Source organism: Electrophorus electricus, chromosome 3 (assembly GCF_013358815.1).
Source record: "Electrophorus electricus isolate fEleEle1 chromosome 3, fEleEle1.pri, whole genome shotgun sequence".
NCBI lineage: Eukaryota > Metazoa > Chordata > Actinopteri > Gymnotiformes > Gymnotidae > Electrophorus > Electrophorus electricus.
The window spans coordinates 11434516-11452762 of record NC_049537.1 but is presented as its reverse complement, the minus strand read 5'-3'; the positions used below and the strand labels follow the sequence as shown (position 1 = coordinate 11452762).

At 42.3% G+C, this 18247-nt stretch overlaps 1 protein-coding gene across 2 annotated transcripts; it reads right to left on the bottom strand.

Annotated features, from left to right (window-relative positions):
* Positions 1 to 1727: 1727 nt before the first annotated feature.
* lrig2 (leucine-rich repeats and immunoglobulin-like domains 2) lies at positions 1728 to 16947 on the bottom strand. 2 transcript variants are annotated; one of them, XM_027023127.2, is made up of 18 exons: positions 16347 to 16947; positions 15707 to 15781; positions 15346 to 15480; positions 15023 to 15163; positions 14654 to 14797; positions 14290 to 14433; positions 13738 to 13881; positions 12563 to 12643; positions 12316 to 12387; positions 12136 to 12204; positions 11567 to 11730; positions 10500 to 10811; positions 8771 to 9052; positions 8191 to 8634; positions 7310 to 7462; positions 6348 to 6488; positions 5811 to 6074; positions 1728 to 5641 (listed from the first exon to the last, which is right to left on the bottom strand). In XM_027023127.2, the coding sequence occupies exons 1-18, from the start codon at positions 16544 to 16546 to the stop codon at positions 5475 to 5477; spliced, it is 3132 nt and encodes a 1043-aa protein (XP_026878928.2). In that variant the 5' UTR covers positions 16547 to 16947; the 3' UTR covers positions 1728 to 5474. The 2 variants fall into 2 exon arrangements, with proteins under 2 accessions (XP_026878928.2, XP_035380110.1); XM_035524217.1 differs by lacking the exons at positions 1728 to 5641; positions 5811 to 6074 and having other exon boundaries at positions 6412 to 6488; positions 7244 to 7462.
* Positions 16948 to 18247: the final 1300 nt, after the last annotated feature.

Genomic DNA, 18247 nt, shown 5'->3' with positions numbered 1-18247 from the left:
CTCTCATCATAGGCGATGTTTTTATTTGCGGGCGTTCGCAGTTGATTCAGACGTTCAACTACTTCAACTGAAACGAGTCGGTGTAAGCGCGCCTGCCAATAAACGCAAGGAAAATAATAGCAAATGTAGCCTATGGTTGGGTGGTCCATGGTGGTCCATTATGTGAAATAGCATCCTTTGCAGACTCTAGGAACCTTATGTAAAACTACCATCATTTCGGATACATTTCCCGTTCACAGCTCTTCTACACTTAAAGCATGACAAATATAAACACTGTTTTCAGTCAAATAACTGAAAACAAAATTTTAAAAGTACCACCTAAAAATCCATCTTAGGAAATAGTTTATTAGAGCTTGAACGCATCACGGTCAATTCAGATACCGCGTGCAATTTGACAATCTTTCTATACAAATATACGCAGTAATCCACTAAACTTAGTTCAATAAAAGTTAAACGTAATTTTTCTGAAGTTCTTATCAAATCATTATTCTTGACTGGAAGAAGCTATTTAAGCGTCATCTTTGCAAAATTCAGTAAAGACAAATAAGATGCTCGAAAGCGCCATCTTATGGTCCATTGCCGTAAATACTACAAGGGCTACTATTTTTGATAAAACAGACCTCTGATCCTCCAATTTGTAGTGACTTAATGAGGCACTCCTCTGGCACTCAGACAAACCTCTGCTAATTTTATATGGTACTCTGTAAATTAGTTTAATCTTCTGCTTAATTAAGGACATGTAAAGGCAAGCCCAATTTAATGCCTCTCAGCGCAGAGCTCTTAAGCACGGCTATGTTACGCAGTAGCCACTGGACAATTTGTTCCCTGGAGTCATGCAGATGCCAGAATTTACTGCATGTATTACAACAAAAAAAAAGGGGGTGCTGGAACAGTGCATTAACGATGGATGAGCAAGACTGAGCACAAATCCAATTTTCCTTTCTTGTTTCAAGCAGTCACACATTTAGAACTGAAAACCCCATGGAAAGCCAACTCAAAACAAACAAGAGTGGCATCTCCCTCAAGCACAGACTCACCTGTCTCAAATGTGCAAGTTGCAGGCATAATGGATAATTTGAAGCAAATAATCAGGCTGCAGCTTTCAGATCACAGTTGGTTCATCAAACATTAAAGATGTTGGACATTAAAGATGGTTTCTCAGATTCACAACTAAGCCTATTTCAGAATAAAAATGAACTTGACTTTCCATGATCTGCCCCCATGAACATTTCTCTCAAAGTTTTCAGTGGTTGCTTACGATTCAGGGTAGCATTTAGGGTACATTTATGCAAATCTGACACATTGCTATATATGAAAAGGTGTACTACATTCCCAGTTGATGATGGTAATAAAGCCCATGGTGAACAGTGTATGCATGCATTATTAATGACCCAGCAGCATGGGTTAGCAACAGAAATGAGGTAGGCTCTTTGATCCCATTACCCAAAATATGCCAGCTCTTCACACACAAACCAGGAATGAAAACTGCCAGCTGGGGCGTTTAGTAGGATTCAAATGTCTAAACTCTTTTAAACCTGCCAGAACTTTTTCCTTCTACACTGCTGACCTAATTCAAATCACACTGCTAGGAGCTACCACATCGCTGGTAGAGAAGCCAGATTTCAGTGTTGTGCAGAACAAGGAGGAGAAAAGTGTCATATTAGCATCCTTCGCACGACATCCAGCAACATCTTACATCCATTCAGCCAGCAATCTGCAGCTTCAGATCTAGTACAGTTCAGAATTTACATTTTATTGTTTAAATGTCAGATAAATATTCAACATTATGAAACAAAGTTCTTTTTACATGCTTTTACAGAATGTACAGGTACAATATCAGAAATAAAACGAACAAAAAGAGAAAACAGCAGCACTGAAATAGTGTGGAAGCATTAATGCTGAACTTTGGTCTCAATTCAAAAAGATGTACTGGCAGGAGTCGTGTGAATGAGATTTATTGGTGCAAAATCAATTCCAACTGACTTCAAAACGTTGAATGAAAACACACAGATAAAAGGCAAACTCAGAACTTAATTACCTTTTAATGGACAACCTCTTAAAAGAAAAGTCTGTTTTAAATTAACATCTAAGGCTACCCAAGAACATGCCTAATTATTTGGTGTTTCTTACATATATAACCGGAATTGAGTTTGCCATCATTTTTTAAAAGCAAAAGTGAGTGCGAGTGAAGGTTTACACACTACAGCTATTACCCAGATCCAGATTTAACACAGAGGAAGAAACACAGCAAAAGCCTCTGATGCCCCACACCAGTTGCCTGCCGTTGATGGAAAAGGACAGGAAGTCAATCCCATTGCTTAGCAACAGGGGCTAGCCTGCTCTAGGATGTAGGGCTGACTGGGGGAAGAGAACCATGTGCAAATCATAACACAGCTTGAAAACTAATACGTCTCATTCCACAGGGAGACAGCGTTCAACAGAAACCAATATAAAAACATAATTATATTTAAATGAATGAACATAAAATAATGAGAACATGTAAGCTGCAAAAGTAAAGCAATTTCAAGCGGAATATGAAAATGTGGCACCTGGATAGAATATTACTAAACATTTTACACTAACCAACAGCATATTCACTTCACCAGATAGAAATGGAAAGTACCCACATAACTGATACATACTGTAATTAAGTGTAGTGACTGGAGGCTGTAGTGCACTTCACAATATACACATTTCACAATTACATGTTAAGAGTACCTCAGTTGCACCTACAGCTTGGTTATGTCCCCTTTCACATTCTCATATTGCACACACGTACATGCACGCACACGTGCACACACTTCAGATCAATTTAACCAGTCATAGGGGACCACATTAGAGAACTGTACCAGGTAGGACGAACCAAACATACTGCACAGAAAAATCATCTGTTGACCAAAAAAAAAAAAAAGTGCTAAAACTAAAAAAAAATTTTTTTTAAATGCTCTTGGAATGAAACAGTCAGGGTCAAAACACTGAAGGAGAAAAACAAACAATTCAGCTGTCATCTTCTAGCTTCTCTCTGCTTTCAGAGACAGATACTCCTTTTCCAAGAAAGCTGACCAAAATCGTAATGCAACTGTGTAGAGTTGCACATTATTTAGTCATTTCTCGGGAAGACAGACACACCCAGCTCTACTACTGACTAAGTCTGCCTAAGCTTTCCTTTCTGAGAAACACACCAAAGATGAAAACATGAACTTCAGCTAACTTTGGCGTATCCATGACAAGTAGCATCTAGTCACTGTCCCCGCGCACATAACTGAAGATAATGGTTTTGTAATCGCAGCTTTCCAGCACACAAGTGGCCGCGCTGTTAGAGAGGTGTAAGAGTCTTTGAGAGGATTCCACTTCCCACCTACCCGTGCTGGTGACGCTGTATTCCAAGCTCTTGCAGCATATGTGGTAAATGACCATCACCCAGACCAGCGAGGTGCCCAGCACACAGCACACCACCACCAAGCAGCAGTCTGCGCAAGCTTTCAAGAAGCCACAGAAGGAACCGAGGGCACCCAGTTGCTGATCTATGAGAAGGCAAGCGGAGTGTTGTATGTGTGAGATCCACACCCTGATGAATGCAGGGTGGGTATCACTCACTATCATGAGTGATCAGCAGGCATTTCCATATCAGTCAGGCTGTAACATCACTCACTAAAGGCCAGTTCAGACAGGAGATTCACAATGAGATGAAGTGCAAGCACTTGGCGACATGAGACTGCTCGCCACAAAAACCGGGATGCACACACAGACTCAAGAAGTTAAAGCTCTGGGTGATGTTTCTAAAACAACTCCTTTATATTGGCAAGTTTACTGAAAGAGTAATTGGTGTATAGTTACCAACTCATTTAATATACACCAGCAAATGTAGAAACCTACTTGCACAGAATGGGCTGTTCTGGTAAAGAAGGGGGAGGATGGTCTGGAGAAAAGTTATGAGCCTGGACTTAAAAATACTCATACAATGGCAGAGTAAATGAAATCAGACAGTAACTGGAAAGCAGAGATAAACCCATGGTTCCAGATTTTCATAAGAGTAACTGATCTGCTTCTTTCTTAACAAATAAGACACAACAGCGCTCCTAGTTTAAATGACATTCAAAACAGCTGAGTCTTTGATTTGCCACAACAAATCCTGTGCAAGTCTACCAGTCACATGACAGGGACCTTCACAAAGATGCCTCAGATGTTCTGTTTCTTGCTGAATTTTAGCAAGGATACAGTCATAATGGGTCTTTTAAAGAGAACTGCTTAGGCAAAAACTTCCAGGGACCATTATCTGCCAACAGACTTAAGAGTTAGGAGGACACCTCATCTCAAGGCCTAGATCTCTTAGCCAACCATTTTTAAAACAAGTTCATAAAACTGTATACACATCCAAACAACTGAAGCTGTCTGCTAGACATTCCTTCATTATGTCTGCAGCATTTAATAGGCATGGGAGAAGCATAACATGGTGAAATCATTATTATATATGCACTCATAAATATATTCAAAAGCACAGGGACTCCTGATTCATGCTCTTTTGGGGGAGTCTCTAAGCTTCCACACAGAGGAGGATTGAGTGGAGCTTTTGAGAAATGGAAAATGGACTGCATAAAAATCAATGCACATGCAAACACTAATATCGCAAGTGACGAGATGTTAGAGCATGGAAATAGATAGAGCCAGTATGGGGGGTGCATAAAGATCGATTGTCAAAAGTACAATATCTTTGTCCGACATAGTGGCCTTCCTTTAAATAAAAAAAAGAAAGGAAAAAGTGTGTGTGTGTGTGTGTGTGTGTGTACATATTGTGTGAGATTTTATATATGCGCGCGCATATGCCTTTGTGAACAGCACAAAAGTTTTGACAAACAGGCATTTCAGCTTACAATACTGTGGCAGAAGGACGGAAACAGCATTCTACCCTTATAAGGGAATAAGTTATGGGCCAATACCACCAGCTCTGACGTGACCAATAGGAACAGGAATGCAGACCAGATATTATTCTCCAGTCGATCACTCTTATGACTGACAGGTGGGTTGGCCACTCCTGACTTTGATAAGCATGGTAGGATCCTGACAATCTGTACACAAACAGGCCCTTTTGTAGAGCCAGGGCAGCACTCAATTCTTTGGCATACACATGATAGCTCATCTATCCCAAAGTTCAGGTAAAGGGCAGGGGGGCCTAGGAATCACATATAAAGGCAGGACAAGTGAAGTTCTTTGAAACACATTCAGAGCCTCAACTTAAACTTGATCACCACCATGTCCTAGGGAGTTGTTTTTTCCCCCCTCTTTTTTCACCAGACGCACACATCCCAGCAATTTCCAACAGGGCGATGGGATGGAATGTAAACACACAAGAGAGAGGCCTTTTTTTGTGTCTTCTCAGGAGGTAGTGGGATTTAAGGGCACAGCGAGAGGGAGGTGGGGAAGGGGCTGACCATGCATCACAGCAGGCTTTGTAAAAGATGGGTGGTGGGCAGGCTCTATGTGGGAGGCTGGCCATGGTCCTGAGGGTTAGTCCTGTACAAGGTCTCCTCTAGCACATCCCCAGCAGAGGGCTCCGAACGAGGCTTCTGTAGAGGCACTGGCCCCTGGGACAGGACGGGAGCATGGGGTTCAGCTGTACCCCAAAACGACCTGCTGGGAACATCTGCAGAGAGAAAGAAACAAGGAACAGCATGAGAAGAGAACAGAGACCCAACACATCCCACTGTAAAAGACCATAGAAACAGCCAATGTGTCCATGCACCCTATAGCCCTCCCCTGGTTATGTATCAACATGTGTGGCCTGTCCATATCTGCTCTGGCTGGGCTCTGACCGCTGTTGTGGCGGAGCAAGGGATGCCGCTGGGGCTCATGGCGAGTGAGAAAGGCGACAGCATCCTGCTGGGTGAACTGGCTGTCCACCGCTGCGTCACAGTGCTGCATGCCTTCGGCCCACCCGGGTGTATCCCGGGGCTCCTGAGAAGCCAGCACGTCTCCCTCCTCCTCCAGGTAGGCATAGGGGCAGTAGTCACGCGTACGGGAGTAGATGTTGCCGTTGTCGTAGCAGTCCGAGCAGATGACCAATGACCCAGCACCACCTGTGGGGGACAGACAGGAGACTGCGTCTGAAGAGCAAATTGCTTTGTACACCCAGTCCTGCTCAAGCTGTTCCCAGACTGGAGTAGAAAACATGCAGAGATTCTGTGTCATTCAGGCATAGATTCTGCTAGATCAAAACTGTAGAAAGTGAATCCAAAATATTCGGACACACAGAGAGAGACAGACACACACAGACAGATGGGCATACACAGATAGGCAGACGGGCACGCACACACACACACACACACACACACACACAGGCACTAACTGACCGTTAGGCACAGGTGCCAATCCCTCCCTAGGTTCTCCTGGGTGGAAACTGCTGTGCCCAGCAAACAGAGACCCAACACGGTTTCCTAGCATTCCACTGGCCTCCGAGTCCATTTCTGCAGCCATCTCTCGATAACACACACCTGTGGGAATTCATCAGAATTTACTAATAGCCAGCTTGAAAGCACACTGAATAGTTAGCATCTAGAGTTCTCAGATTTAAACGTGGTCAAGTCCAGTTACTGAAAAATCTTAACTCTCTACTATTCAACCACCTCCAGTGAACAGTAGCTGGCAGATTAACTTTTTACAGTAACATTGTATTAGGCAGGCAAAACAGCAATCTGCAAAAACCCATAGCCATGCAATACTAAACATGAAGAATTTAGGATTTTAGAATGCCATAAAAAGTGAAGCACAAACACAGTAATGAGTGAGCTATCTTATCAACATCAGTGGTAAAGTTGTCCATTCAATTCCTTTGTTGTATTAATTTATTTGCTATAGTATCAAAAGGAAAAAGCCTGAAAGAATATTTGAAAATTCAGAATTAACAGCAATGAAGCATGAACTGCTTTTACAAAGAACAGAACAGATACAAAATGTGCACAGAATATAGCGCACTTGTACGGGTCAAAATCAATGATTTATTATAAATTGATCATTAATCAAATCACAGGCTACTGACTGAGCCACGTCACATTGATAGTCGCTTGCCATGTTTGTCCAGTTAAAAAGCTACTCAAGTTGGAACATCTGTGCTTCTATTAATAGGATTTAGCTAGCTATTTTGACTTGACAGAGCTCTTTAATAAGTTCATATAACTTGAATAAACAGGAAAAAGGGTATTAAAACAAGCCAACCATGTTCACACGAGTGCACACGTGGTTTACTGGCCTTCCTGGAACGGCATGCTGCCTTTCATTCTTGTCATCCTCAGTCACACACAGCGGTTGGCCGTACCATCTGTGCCCTTGTGGGCGCAGCCGTTGGGCAGCGAGGGCATGAGCTGCTGGTGGCTGCCTGCCTCCGAGTTGCTGTATCCCTCCTGAGGCTCGGACAGCGTTCCCTGAGAGGACAGGTAGCTAGGGATGTCCGCCGGCAGGTTCATCTCATCTGAAACACATGGCCAATTTAGTAACGCCGCAGATCATTTGCAGTTACTCCTGCTTACAAGTGTAAAGGTATGGAATACTGCTATCTACAGAAACCCTCAAAAGATGGATGTAACTTATTTGCATAACTTTAGATCAGTTATATTTTGGAGCCGGTGTGTAGTGATTTTTGAGATGGACTTCTGTTCAGAGCTCCAGTGTAAAACTAAGGAAGAAACATTTAGAAGATGCAGAATGCGATTCTTCACAAAACTACCCCTTCACCTTCCTTTACTAATCTTCTAGCTTCTTACTGCTTATTTGGTTTTCCAACAATCACACTGACTTTCAGAGACAGATAGGGTCTGAACCTGCTTACATACATGGTTTTATTTCTTTGGTCATTGTTGCATCAAACTTAAGCCGTTAGTTGCTCCATCCAAGAAAGCTAACCAAGATCATTATGCAACTGTGTAGCGTTACATATTATTTCTCTGAACAGACGCATTCAGCTCTGCTGCTGACTAAGCCTGACTGAGTTCTCCTTTCTGAGAAAAGCACCAAAGATGAAAATGTAAACTTTAGGTGACTTTAGATGCTACTTCTCATGGATATGCCAGTCACTGTCTCCGCGCACGTCACTGAAGATAATGGGGTTGTAACTGCAGCTTTCCATTACACTGTGCACAAGCAGCCATGCTGCGAAAGCAGTGTGTGAGGACCTGCGGGAGGACTCCAGTTCCCACCTACCCGTGTTAGTGATGCTGTAGTCCTCACTCTTCCGTCGCATGTGGTAAATGACTATCACCCAGACCAACGAGGTGCCCACCACACAGCACACCACCACCATCACCACGATGCCTACCGTGGTCCAGCTGTCCTGGTCATAGCCTCCACCCACCGGGTCGCAGTTGGCTGAGGGTGAGACACCGAGGTAGATGTGGCCACGCTCTGTGCCCAAAGTGTTGGACATGATACAGGTGTACTTTCCCGCATCTGCTGGCCTGGCATCGACGATTATGAGCAACTGATTGGCTGCCGCAAAGAAGTGGCGCTCCGTGAGCAACAACGGGCCGTCATCTTTGGTCCAGTTGAGTCGGGGGGCAGGGCTGCCGCGAGCTATGCACTGGAGGACGGCAGTCTCGCCACGTGCGACCATACGGTCCTCTAGGGGGCGCTGGAATGATGGCGTCTCTGCAGGGAGGAACAGAAAAATATAGTCAAGACACTAATGGCTCAGCAACCCATTTTATACATATTTGTGCAATATGCACTGGATAACTGCCTTCTAAAAATCTCTAGTGTTAGTGAGTCGAGGTACACCCCGTACCTAGTACAGTGAGTGTAGCATTGGCAGACAGGCTGCCCGCCTCGTTCTTAGCAGTGCAGCTGTACACGCCCATGTCCTCGGTCTTCACTTTTGCAATAAAGAACGTGTCATCTTCTGGCATGACGTGCATTCTTCTCTCGCGGGCAGCGGGGAAGTTGATGCCGCCATCCTTCTGCCAGGCTATCTGGGGAGGAGGGTGGCCCTCAGCTGCACATTCCAGCCGCGCCACCGTGCCCATGCGGATGGTCAGGTCCATGGGTGTCTTGAGAAATGAGGGCAGCTCTGGGAACAAGGCAAACTGTCAATACATAGGCTCAAGAAGGCTGAGTTATAACGCACAACACTTGCAGTATAATGAATTAAATAAAGCCACATATTGACTGATAAAAGCTGATAGACTCTGAAGCAGGAATAACAGCCTACAGAAGTTTAGTATCAAAATATTAGAAGGAATATTAAAGGCAAATATTGTTATTTGGCTAAATGATATTTCTAGCAGACTTCAAAATATAAGTGGCTCATGTTGTCCTAGTAAACTTTCTTAAAGGAAAAGCAAGTCCAAAGGTTTTTACTCCACTACATAGTTCTTTCCATTTAAAAAAAAAAAAAAAAAGGATTGTTTTTTTATTCTTCAAGATACACTTCAAACAAACAAAATCCATTTATGCCAAATTTGTTTATGGAGAAGTATACATACATATATGTTTAGACAGTATACCCAAGTTAAAAGCTTCCATTTTTAGCAAAAGAAAAATGGCTTCAAAAGACTGGAGGTAGAGGCTGTTTGAGATATCCTGCTTTCACAAACTGTTTAATTAAAAGATAATAGCATAATTACCAATTATAAATAAATTAGTAGCAAATAAATAGAATGCCACATGCTTCAGGCAAATGATGACACATTTAACACATAGTTGATGTCTCAAAGGTTAGCACTACTTTAACTCAAAAGCTATGCTCCTCTACGTATCATCATTCCCAGTGATGGTACTCCTTCTGAAGGACTTCTTATTCCTATTCTTCTGTTGTCTGTAACAAAGTCAAAAGAGCTTACTGAAGCAGTCTTGTTCTTTTGAGCACTCTAATGTTACCCTGGTTCCAAATTTGTAAGGACAAATTTCTCTCAGACTTCTGGCTGTACACAAACAAGCAAAACGCTGATGGGAACGGATCTGTACACTTAAACTCTGGGCCTAATGTTCAGTACCATTAAGATCCTATTTGATGCTAAACTTTTGCCTTTGAGTGCAGTTTGGGAATAAAGCCTCTCTTGCATCTGAATTATGAGATGATAAACAATCACATTGCCCAGGCCTGTTTCCCAGGCGGTCATGTAATCTAGATTCCAATGAAAGTGGAAATTAAATTAGAGGCATACAGAAAACAACTGGGGAGAGATAAGAAATGTAAACCACAAGGGCAGAAGCCAAACCTATTTCAGAATCAACAAGGGCAAAACCGATTGTCAGCTGCACACCAAACATCGAAACCCTGAGGAGACGCCGTCTCATGCATCACAAAGCAACTAAAGTAATGATTATCTTGGAGTGACAGACAAACCATATCCCCAATTTCTGTTACATTCTATAGGTAGAGAACCCAGAGGTCATCTTACCGCCTTTTGACATTTCATACTCATACACTATGACAGACTGCAATGCAAATTCTGAAAAAGTATAGTCTACACTCAGACATCACCACCTTCAGAGGACGAGCAACGGGCCCTTACCATTAACCGTGAGCTTGGCCTCGGCTGAGTAGTTAGAGCCAAAGTGGTTGGAGATGACACACTGGTAGTGGCCCTCATCAGTGAAGTTTACGCCAAGCAGGTGGAGGGCACTGGTGTAGAGGAGACGGTGTTCCTGGTATCGGGCGTAGTTCTGCACCTGTGTCTCGTACAGCACTTCCCTGTCCTTCCTCCAGGAGGCACTCATAGGAGCGTCACTGCTGCTGAAGGCGGAGCAGTTGAGAGTGACGTTGGTGCCCCGCAGGGCCACCACTGTACTGGGGCTGCTGCTGATCTGAGGCTTGGGGAAGTCGTCTGAGAGGGAGATGCAGCATGAGCGGGTCAGAAAGGCAAAGAGGTGTGGTGTAGTCCTTTAACCGCTTCTACAAGACCAGCGTAGGGCTGGACAATATAGATTTAACCCATTTTTTAATACTGTGAGCTGAAAAGTGATATTACATTTATTGTGATTTGTCTGAAAAACACCTTAAATGACTGACACTCAGCACTGTAGCATATTATTTTTGGAGTTGAATAAAATGAAGTACATCATCTCACAATAATATACATGACACATGTAGGGTTTTGCAAAGCAGACTGATGATTTTGAGAGACACCTCACAGTCCTCTTAGTCAACACAGATGTGAAACCAGGCCTTATTTTCCCTCAATTCAACTCCCACATCTCTCCTCTCCTCTCTCTCTCCTATTTTTTAATATCAGAAAAATCAGTCAATTAGTTTGAAATTTGTGCATTGCCAGAATTGATTACAATGTAATGAGCATTGGCTGGACTGTATCTTTTTAATTCTGAGAAGTGTTTGACCTGGTTTCCAGTTCCTTTCCAAGAGGAGTTACATAGTTCACTTAGCTCCCTGCTGTAAGCCTTCAACAACAGGATTGCTCTGGGTCTGGGCCTGTGTATCTGTCATGTCGAAAACACTCAATATCCTGGCACTTGCTAACTTTGCTTGAGAAATAACATCCTAAATCATTTTTTCACATCATTGTGAATGAAAGTTGAAACATTTCAGGCATAACATAGATATGTGACACCAGCGGTAACTCACTACAGACTAATTCTTCTAGTCTGACAGCGAAGATGCTCCTGCCTGCCAGGGGGGTGGGATGTGCACACACTGCAGTGCATGACTGCTGGAAGCAGCTGTCAGTCAGCCACTGGCTCAGCCACTTAAGATGGCAGTCACAGAGGAGACTGCTGGTGTTCAAGTCACTTTAAAAGAAAAACAGAACAAAACAAAACAAAAAAAAAGGCACCATGAGTAATAAAATCCCATTGTGTTAGCTTACAGTTAATGAATGCATTATGCATAGTTTCCTGATGGCAATTTCTACAGCAGTGGTGGGAAACCCTAGACATAAAAAGCCTATGTAGCTGGCTTTCCTTCAAACAGAGTTGTAGCATCCCACTTGTTTAATCGGCTGACAGGTGATCAGGAGTGTTCTTGTCTGGCTGGGGTGAAAACCCACAGTCAGACCAGCACTTTGCAGATTTTTTTTTAAAATAAATGTCCCCACCCCTGTACAAATGCAACTGCATATCCATATAGCCAGCACACTAGAGCACAGAGCAATACAAAATCAACCACACTAGAACAAAGATAATCAGCAAACTTACAGCGATTTGAGTTTCAGATGAGAGAACGCATCCGGGTGAAGGGACATGAGCCGATTCTTACTCAAATCTCTGTGCAGAGATATTTTAAAATACCTTACCACCACATTACTGCACGGATTATACAGCAGACACACAAGAACATTGGAGAATTAACTGAAACAAACAGCGAAAAGCCCTTACAAATGCTCTAGTTCCTCTAAACCCTCAAACGCCCTCTTAGTGATGGTCCTGATCTTGTTCTTCTGTAGGATCCTAAAGGACAGACACACACAATCTTTCCAAGCAGCTATATTACACGATCACATACCACAAGAACGCATGCTGTATGTAGGTCAACATAAGTTGATTTAAAAAAAAAACAAAAACAAACAAACAAAAAAACAAAACAAAAAAAAAACAAACACCACCACCACGGAGTCAAACTTACAACGTGTTGAGCTTTTTCATGCCCACAAACATACCGACCAAGTCCTCTATGGCCAGTGAGATGTCGTTGTTACGGATGTCTCTGAAAAAAAACAAAGGACAAGCCCAGCAGAACATCAGAGGCAGAGTCCCACTATTGCCAAGCAACCCCACATGTCCAACGGTGATTGTGGAACGCTGTGACTATGCACCTGCAGCTTCAGCGGTGGGGCCCAGTTCCCCATCCGGAAGCCACAAACAAGGAGCTGCTAGGGGCTTGTGGGAGTGGACGAGAGCATTTCAAGACTCCCAAAGGCTCACACAGTTCTCCTTGCTTCTGCCAAACCCACGCAGAGGGAGACAGGACTGAACATGACTCTCTTATGCATGGACTAGGGAGTGAAATGTTTCAGCTGCGAAAATCATGACTGAAATGGCAGCATAATACTGTTGCATGCCCAGAGGAAACTCAATTATTTGGCATTCTAGTAGTGTGTACAATAAGATCATTATGGCTCATCATCTATGTGGAACAGCATCTTAAATATAAAGTATTTACACTCATCCTAATAGAAAATCACTATGGTTTGCTATAAGTTTTCAAAATGAGGTCAGGGAGCAATTACAAAACCTACTCTACATATACATACACACCTGGCTTTGACTTGTGTTCATCTGAGAGCAATGTTGAAAGCAAAAGAACAGTCAGCCTAGAGTACTGTGTTTGAGGGGAAACCCTGTTTACACCTGTGGGAGCCTACTTGACATTCAAGTATGTGGATGCATTCTGTGGGTAAATAAGGATGAATATTCAAACCTGATATTTTAAATTTTAACTGAAAATTTAATTTAATCAGATACTTGATACCATCTGGCACCATTTCATGGTAAAGCGAGATGCCAAGCAGAGAACATTTTAGGTTGCAGCACTAATGCTGGTGCTCATAGTATTGCTACACTGTAGCAAGTCATTGTGTTCACTGCTAGAACAGAGTGCATCTGATCTGTACATTATGCTGTTTGTGTACTAGGAAGAATGCATGTTTGTCTAGATGAACAGGTGGGATTTCACTGCAAATTGTCACTGTCTTGGCCACTGAAGTGCCCACCTCAGTGACAAGATTGCTTAATGGCCCTTGCTTTGGCCTGAAACAAATCTTATTGGGGGGGGGGGGGGGGGGGGATAGGAAATCTTACAGCGTTCGAACATTTGCCAGGCCACTGAACACTCCGTCCCCGAGGTGTGTGATGTGATTCTCGCCCAGGTTCAGACTTTGCAACAGCCCAAGCCCAGTGAACGCCCAGCCTTCCAGACGGCTCAGGTGATTAAAGGACAGATCCCTAGTAAACACACACACACACACACACACACACACACACACACACACACACACACACACACACACACACACACACACACACACACACAAAACAGAGAGAGTAAGATTCATCACTCAAGTCTGTGAGCTACAAAAATATTTCTCTTGGTGATCAAGTAAAGCATCATCCATTGTTACAATTTCCATTTCTGATTCTAATGCTGGAAAAAATGATTGCCTTTTTATTATTATTGATATAAAAGGTACAGCTGAATACAGATAATATGATCCAACACAGTCCCTCTCCTTTGTTTTCTTGCAGTACTCCACCATAGCACGGTCCTTTGGGTTAGAAACTACAGTCTGAGCCCCCCCGTCTGCGTCAGGGATGTGAAGATGGCAGGCCCAACACACCACAGTTTTCACTCACAACTCTTCCAAGCGGTGGCAGAACTCCCAGGCGTCAGCGCGGACAAGGCCCACGTTGTTGTGGCTGAGGTGCAGCACGCGAAGCATGTGCAGGCCATACAGCCAGCCCTTGCTCAGCTCTGTCAGGTTGTTATGTTCCAGCTCTCTGCAGACAGACAAGAGGAAGATGCACAACCACAGCGTGACCCATCACTACACCAAACCCCTGAGCATGAATACTTAAGCTCCCATTTGAACATATGCAGAGCAGGGGCCGGGGCAGAGAGATTTTAAAGTCAATAATTAAAAAGAAGTCAATGAAAAAAATGAGTTCAATTAAAGATGAAGGCAGAGAATGTGCCATGCACTCATCGGAATTCACTCACAGCTCCTCCATATTGTCGAGCCCAAAAAGTGCACCATCCATCAGCTTAGTGATGCTGTTCCTCTGCAGCTTCAGAGACTTCAGAGACTCTAGCTCTTTGAAGATCAGACTGTCTACTGCTCTGATCTTATTGCGTTTCAACTCCCTGAAATGGGTAAGGCAGGATTCATTCCATAACAAGTACATATTCATACCAAACAGACTAATGAACTAGAAATGCACAGAAACATAAATAAGCCAGTTAGATATGTCTACATAAATATGATATCCATGCAAATATTTTTGGGTAATGGTCACCATTTATCATCTTTAAAAACAACCTCATAAACAACCTTATCAAACCATACTGAAGAAGCCTGAATCCACTCACAGAACTTGTAGCTGAGAGAGAGTGAAGACTTTAGCAGACAGGAAGGATAGTCTGTTCCTGTTAATCTTCAGTACTAGCAGAGAGCTGAGGTTGCCAAAGCAACCTGGTTCAAGAGAGCTGATCTTATTGTTGCTCAGATTCCTAAGCCACAAACAGGAGAAAACAGTACATCCGGCAGGGCTTTACGTAGATGACAAGTATTCACACTATCTGTTGTAATTAGCCTTTGTTAGTCCAACAAAACCACTATATCATGATTTACAAAGTGTCAGGGTAGAAAGAAAACCAACCAAACTAACATCAAAATGAAGTAAAGGACCTACAAGTATTTCAGTTGCATGGGAGGGAATGATCCAGCTTTCAACTCCGAAATCAAATTGGAGCTCAGATCAAGACTTTCCAGAGATGAATAAGGCAGAAGATGTTCCACCACCACTTCAGAGATTCGGTTATGAACACTACATGCACAAAAAATGGGAAAAGGCGTTTCCATTTTTCCCTTACCCATTCAATGGCCTTATAAGCACAGGCTATATTTTAATTAGCAAAGCCAAGATTAGCCTGTGTGACAATTGATTATTTATGCATAATAAGAAATGTGATCTTCAGGAAATTCTCATCATCTACAATAACAGAAATTATATTCTAGTAATTTCATAAAGAATGGCTAATAGAGCAACTTACAGCAACAACAATGTAATGTTTGAGGAAGCTTCGCCAAGAAAAGGCACACCTGACAGCTCATTATGGTTCAAAGACCTAAAACAAATAACAGTTTAGTCTGATATAGGAATATGATTAGAAATGGTATCAGGAAAAAGACATTCTAGTTAGCTTTGAAAAAACAACAGGATAACATTAAGGATGACATTAAGGATATCACGCGTCCCACAAACAAATTTAACAGTCTTCCCTAGTGTACTTGCGTTGATGGGTTTAGGGTGTAGACAGAGTCCTTACGACTTTAGCCCAGAATACACGCCTAGTGTTTGTAAAGTACTAGGTAGCTAAATGTAAGTTAGCTCATCAGCTCAAGTTTCTGATTTTCTAGAAAACCAAGTTGTTGGTACTACGCGCAAAAGTACTACGGTTACTATAGCACGGACACATAGGTTACAAACAGAGAAAACCAGACGAGTTATTCGGAATAGAATACAGCTATATTAGCTAACTAACAGTTACACTGAAGTTAACCATCTTGGGTTAGTTATCCATCTATCGTAAGCAAACTACCCTCCGCTTTTCCGGACGTACGAAAGTTCCCACAGGAGGCCAGACCTCGAAGCATGTAAACAAATTGTGCTCAGCTTGGACCATTACTTACACATGCGTAATCCAAGATGGGACCTTAAAATGGGCTTCGGACAATCTTTTCCGACTGCAGTCCAAGAGCTGTGCTGTATCGGTACCATCGGAACACGTACAAAGTGGAGGACAACTATCCAGGCCCACAACACTCACTATCAGCAGAAATAGGGCCTGGGGGATTGGCCAGCTTTCCGCCATTTTGAGTCTCTTAATCATTAATAGTTGGCGAATTTATGGCATTAATAGGGTAACTTAAGAAAATGAGCATTTATATTAGGGCAACACTTGCCTGCAGCTTCAAATCTAAGTAAGAAACATGACGTATATGGTCCAAAATAAAACCGAAGCCGGTATGATCCATCACTAAGCTTTCCGTCCTTCCCTTCGGAATTCCCTTCTTCCGCCTTCCAATCTCTGCCAATAACTACTCCAAAGCGAAGCGGCAAAAGAGCTTGAAAATGCTTAAGTTCATAGAATTTACAGTAGCGAAAATCCACGACTAAAAACTTTTGTGTCTGTACTCGAGAACAATGCAAAACAATGTTAGGATATCTCTGCTTCGAAATTTTGTTCCAAGACTTTTCTTCAAACGAAAACAAAAGCCCCTTCCATCGACGATATGCGATCTTCTTACGCAATACCGCCCCTTAGAGCGTGGATCGGTACCGTACTATTGGTCAACATGCACGTACGTCAAGTTTTCCTTTTCCCAAATTGAATCGTCTTAAAAATCCTCTTAAAACTGTCGTTTCTTTTTTCTCATAAATTCACGTTAGCGATAAGTCAATATAAAGTTCACTACCTTGATTTAATAATGGGTATTACCAGACCCATTGCAATTTCCCTGTACACAATTTTTTTCACCTGAATAAAAGAAGAAATAACTTTACGTAAAAGGTTATTAACAAACGAAAAGTAAAGAATTTAGAATTTAGCTATATACCGAGTAGTCCATAAATAATTGGACAGCATATTGAATTATGAACTGAAACACTGATTGAAGGGTTAAAGTATTATATATCTATAATGGCTGAGCTATATATGCATCATAGTCTATAGTATAGGTTAAAATAGGACAAATACAAGTTTTCATAATGTATAATTAAATTGTTATGTAAATACTAGGTTGCAAATCCTTTGAGGTTAATGACAGCCTGAAATCTGTGATCTCGGAGATGTCTAGATGTCTCCCCCGCTAATGCTGTTTCAGGCATGTAATGCAGTGATGTTTAGTGCTTCCTCATGTCTACAGATATTTTTCTGTTTCCAGCTCAGGTGGCTGACCTGACTTGTATCAGACTTCTGTCCTCAGTAATTACCTTCAGTGAGCAAAGTTCATGCTGAATGTTATTCTGGCGGAATGGATGACCTTGCCGTGCAAGATCAGATATATTTTTTTATATCTGTAGTACCGAGAAATCTTATGACAAAAGCTCACATGTGCATGAAGTAACAATGCAACAACACACAGCTGACCAAGAAGCAGTTTGACCAGTCACTTCATGATTCAGCAAGTGAATTAGCAAGCTCCATTGACCTCATGCCAAATACACAACCAGATAACTGTACACATCCAAATAGCCTATAACACAACATGTATATAAACTAATCTAACATTATGGGGAAGACATTTTGCAAATCCAAAATACACATCAGAACAGAGCAAGTCCTATCTGAACAATGTTATCACTACTCGTGCTGTATAACAAATACCAGTCTTGTTTGTTTCAGGAAATGACATTACAACTTGGCCAATGTTTTAGCTTTTATATTGTGTCGCAGTATGTAAGGAGCTAAGGCAGAATTGCAACATTTAAACTGCAACAGACCATTGTAAAATGTAAATGTTCAATCTGAATGAATAACCTGAAGTGGGATGAATATTTTGAATCATAGTCTGGTGAACATGCTAACGTG

What these genes read in the sequence shown, in the direction of transcription:
- lrig2 (XM_027023127.2), bottom strand. Translation starts at nt 16,546, where the DNA reads ATGATTAAGAGACTCAAAATGGCGGAAAGCTGGCCAATCCCCCAGGCC. An exon ending in CGCCCACAAGGGCACAGATG is followed by an intron (nt 6,489 to 7,309) that starts GTACGGCCAACC and finishes GAATTCCCACAG; the next exon opens with GTGTGTGTTATCGAGAGATG. An exon ending in CTTGCTCCGCCACAACAGCG is followed by an intron (nt 5,642 to 5,810) that starts GTCAGAGCCCAG and finishes TTCTCTCTGCAG; the next exon opens with ATGTTCCCAGCAGGTCGTTT.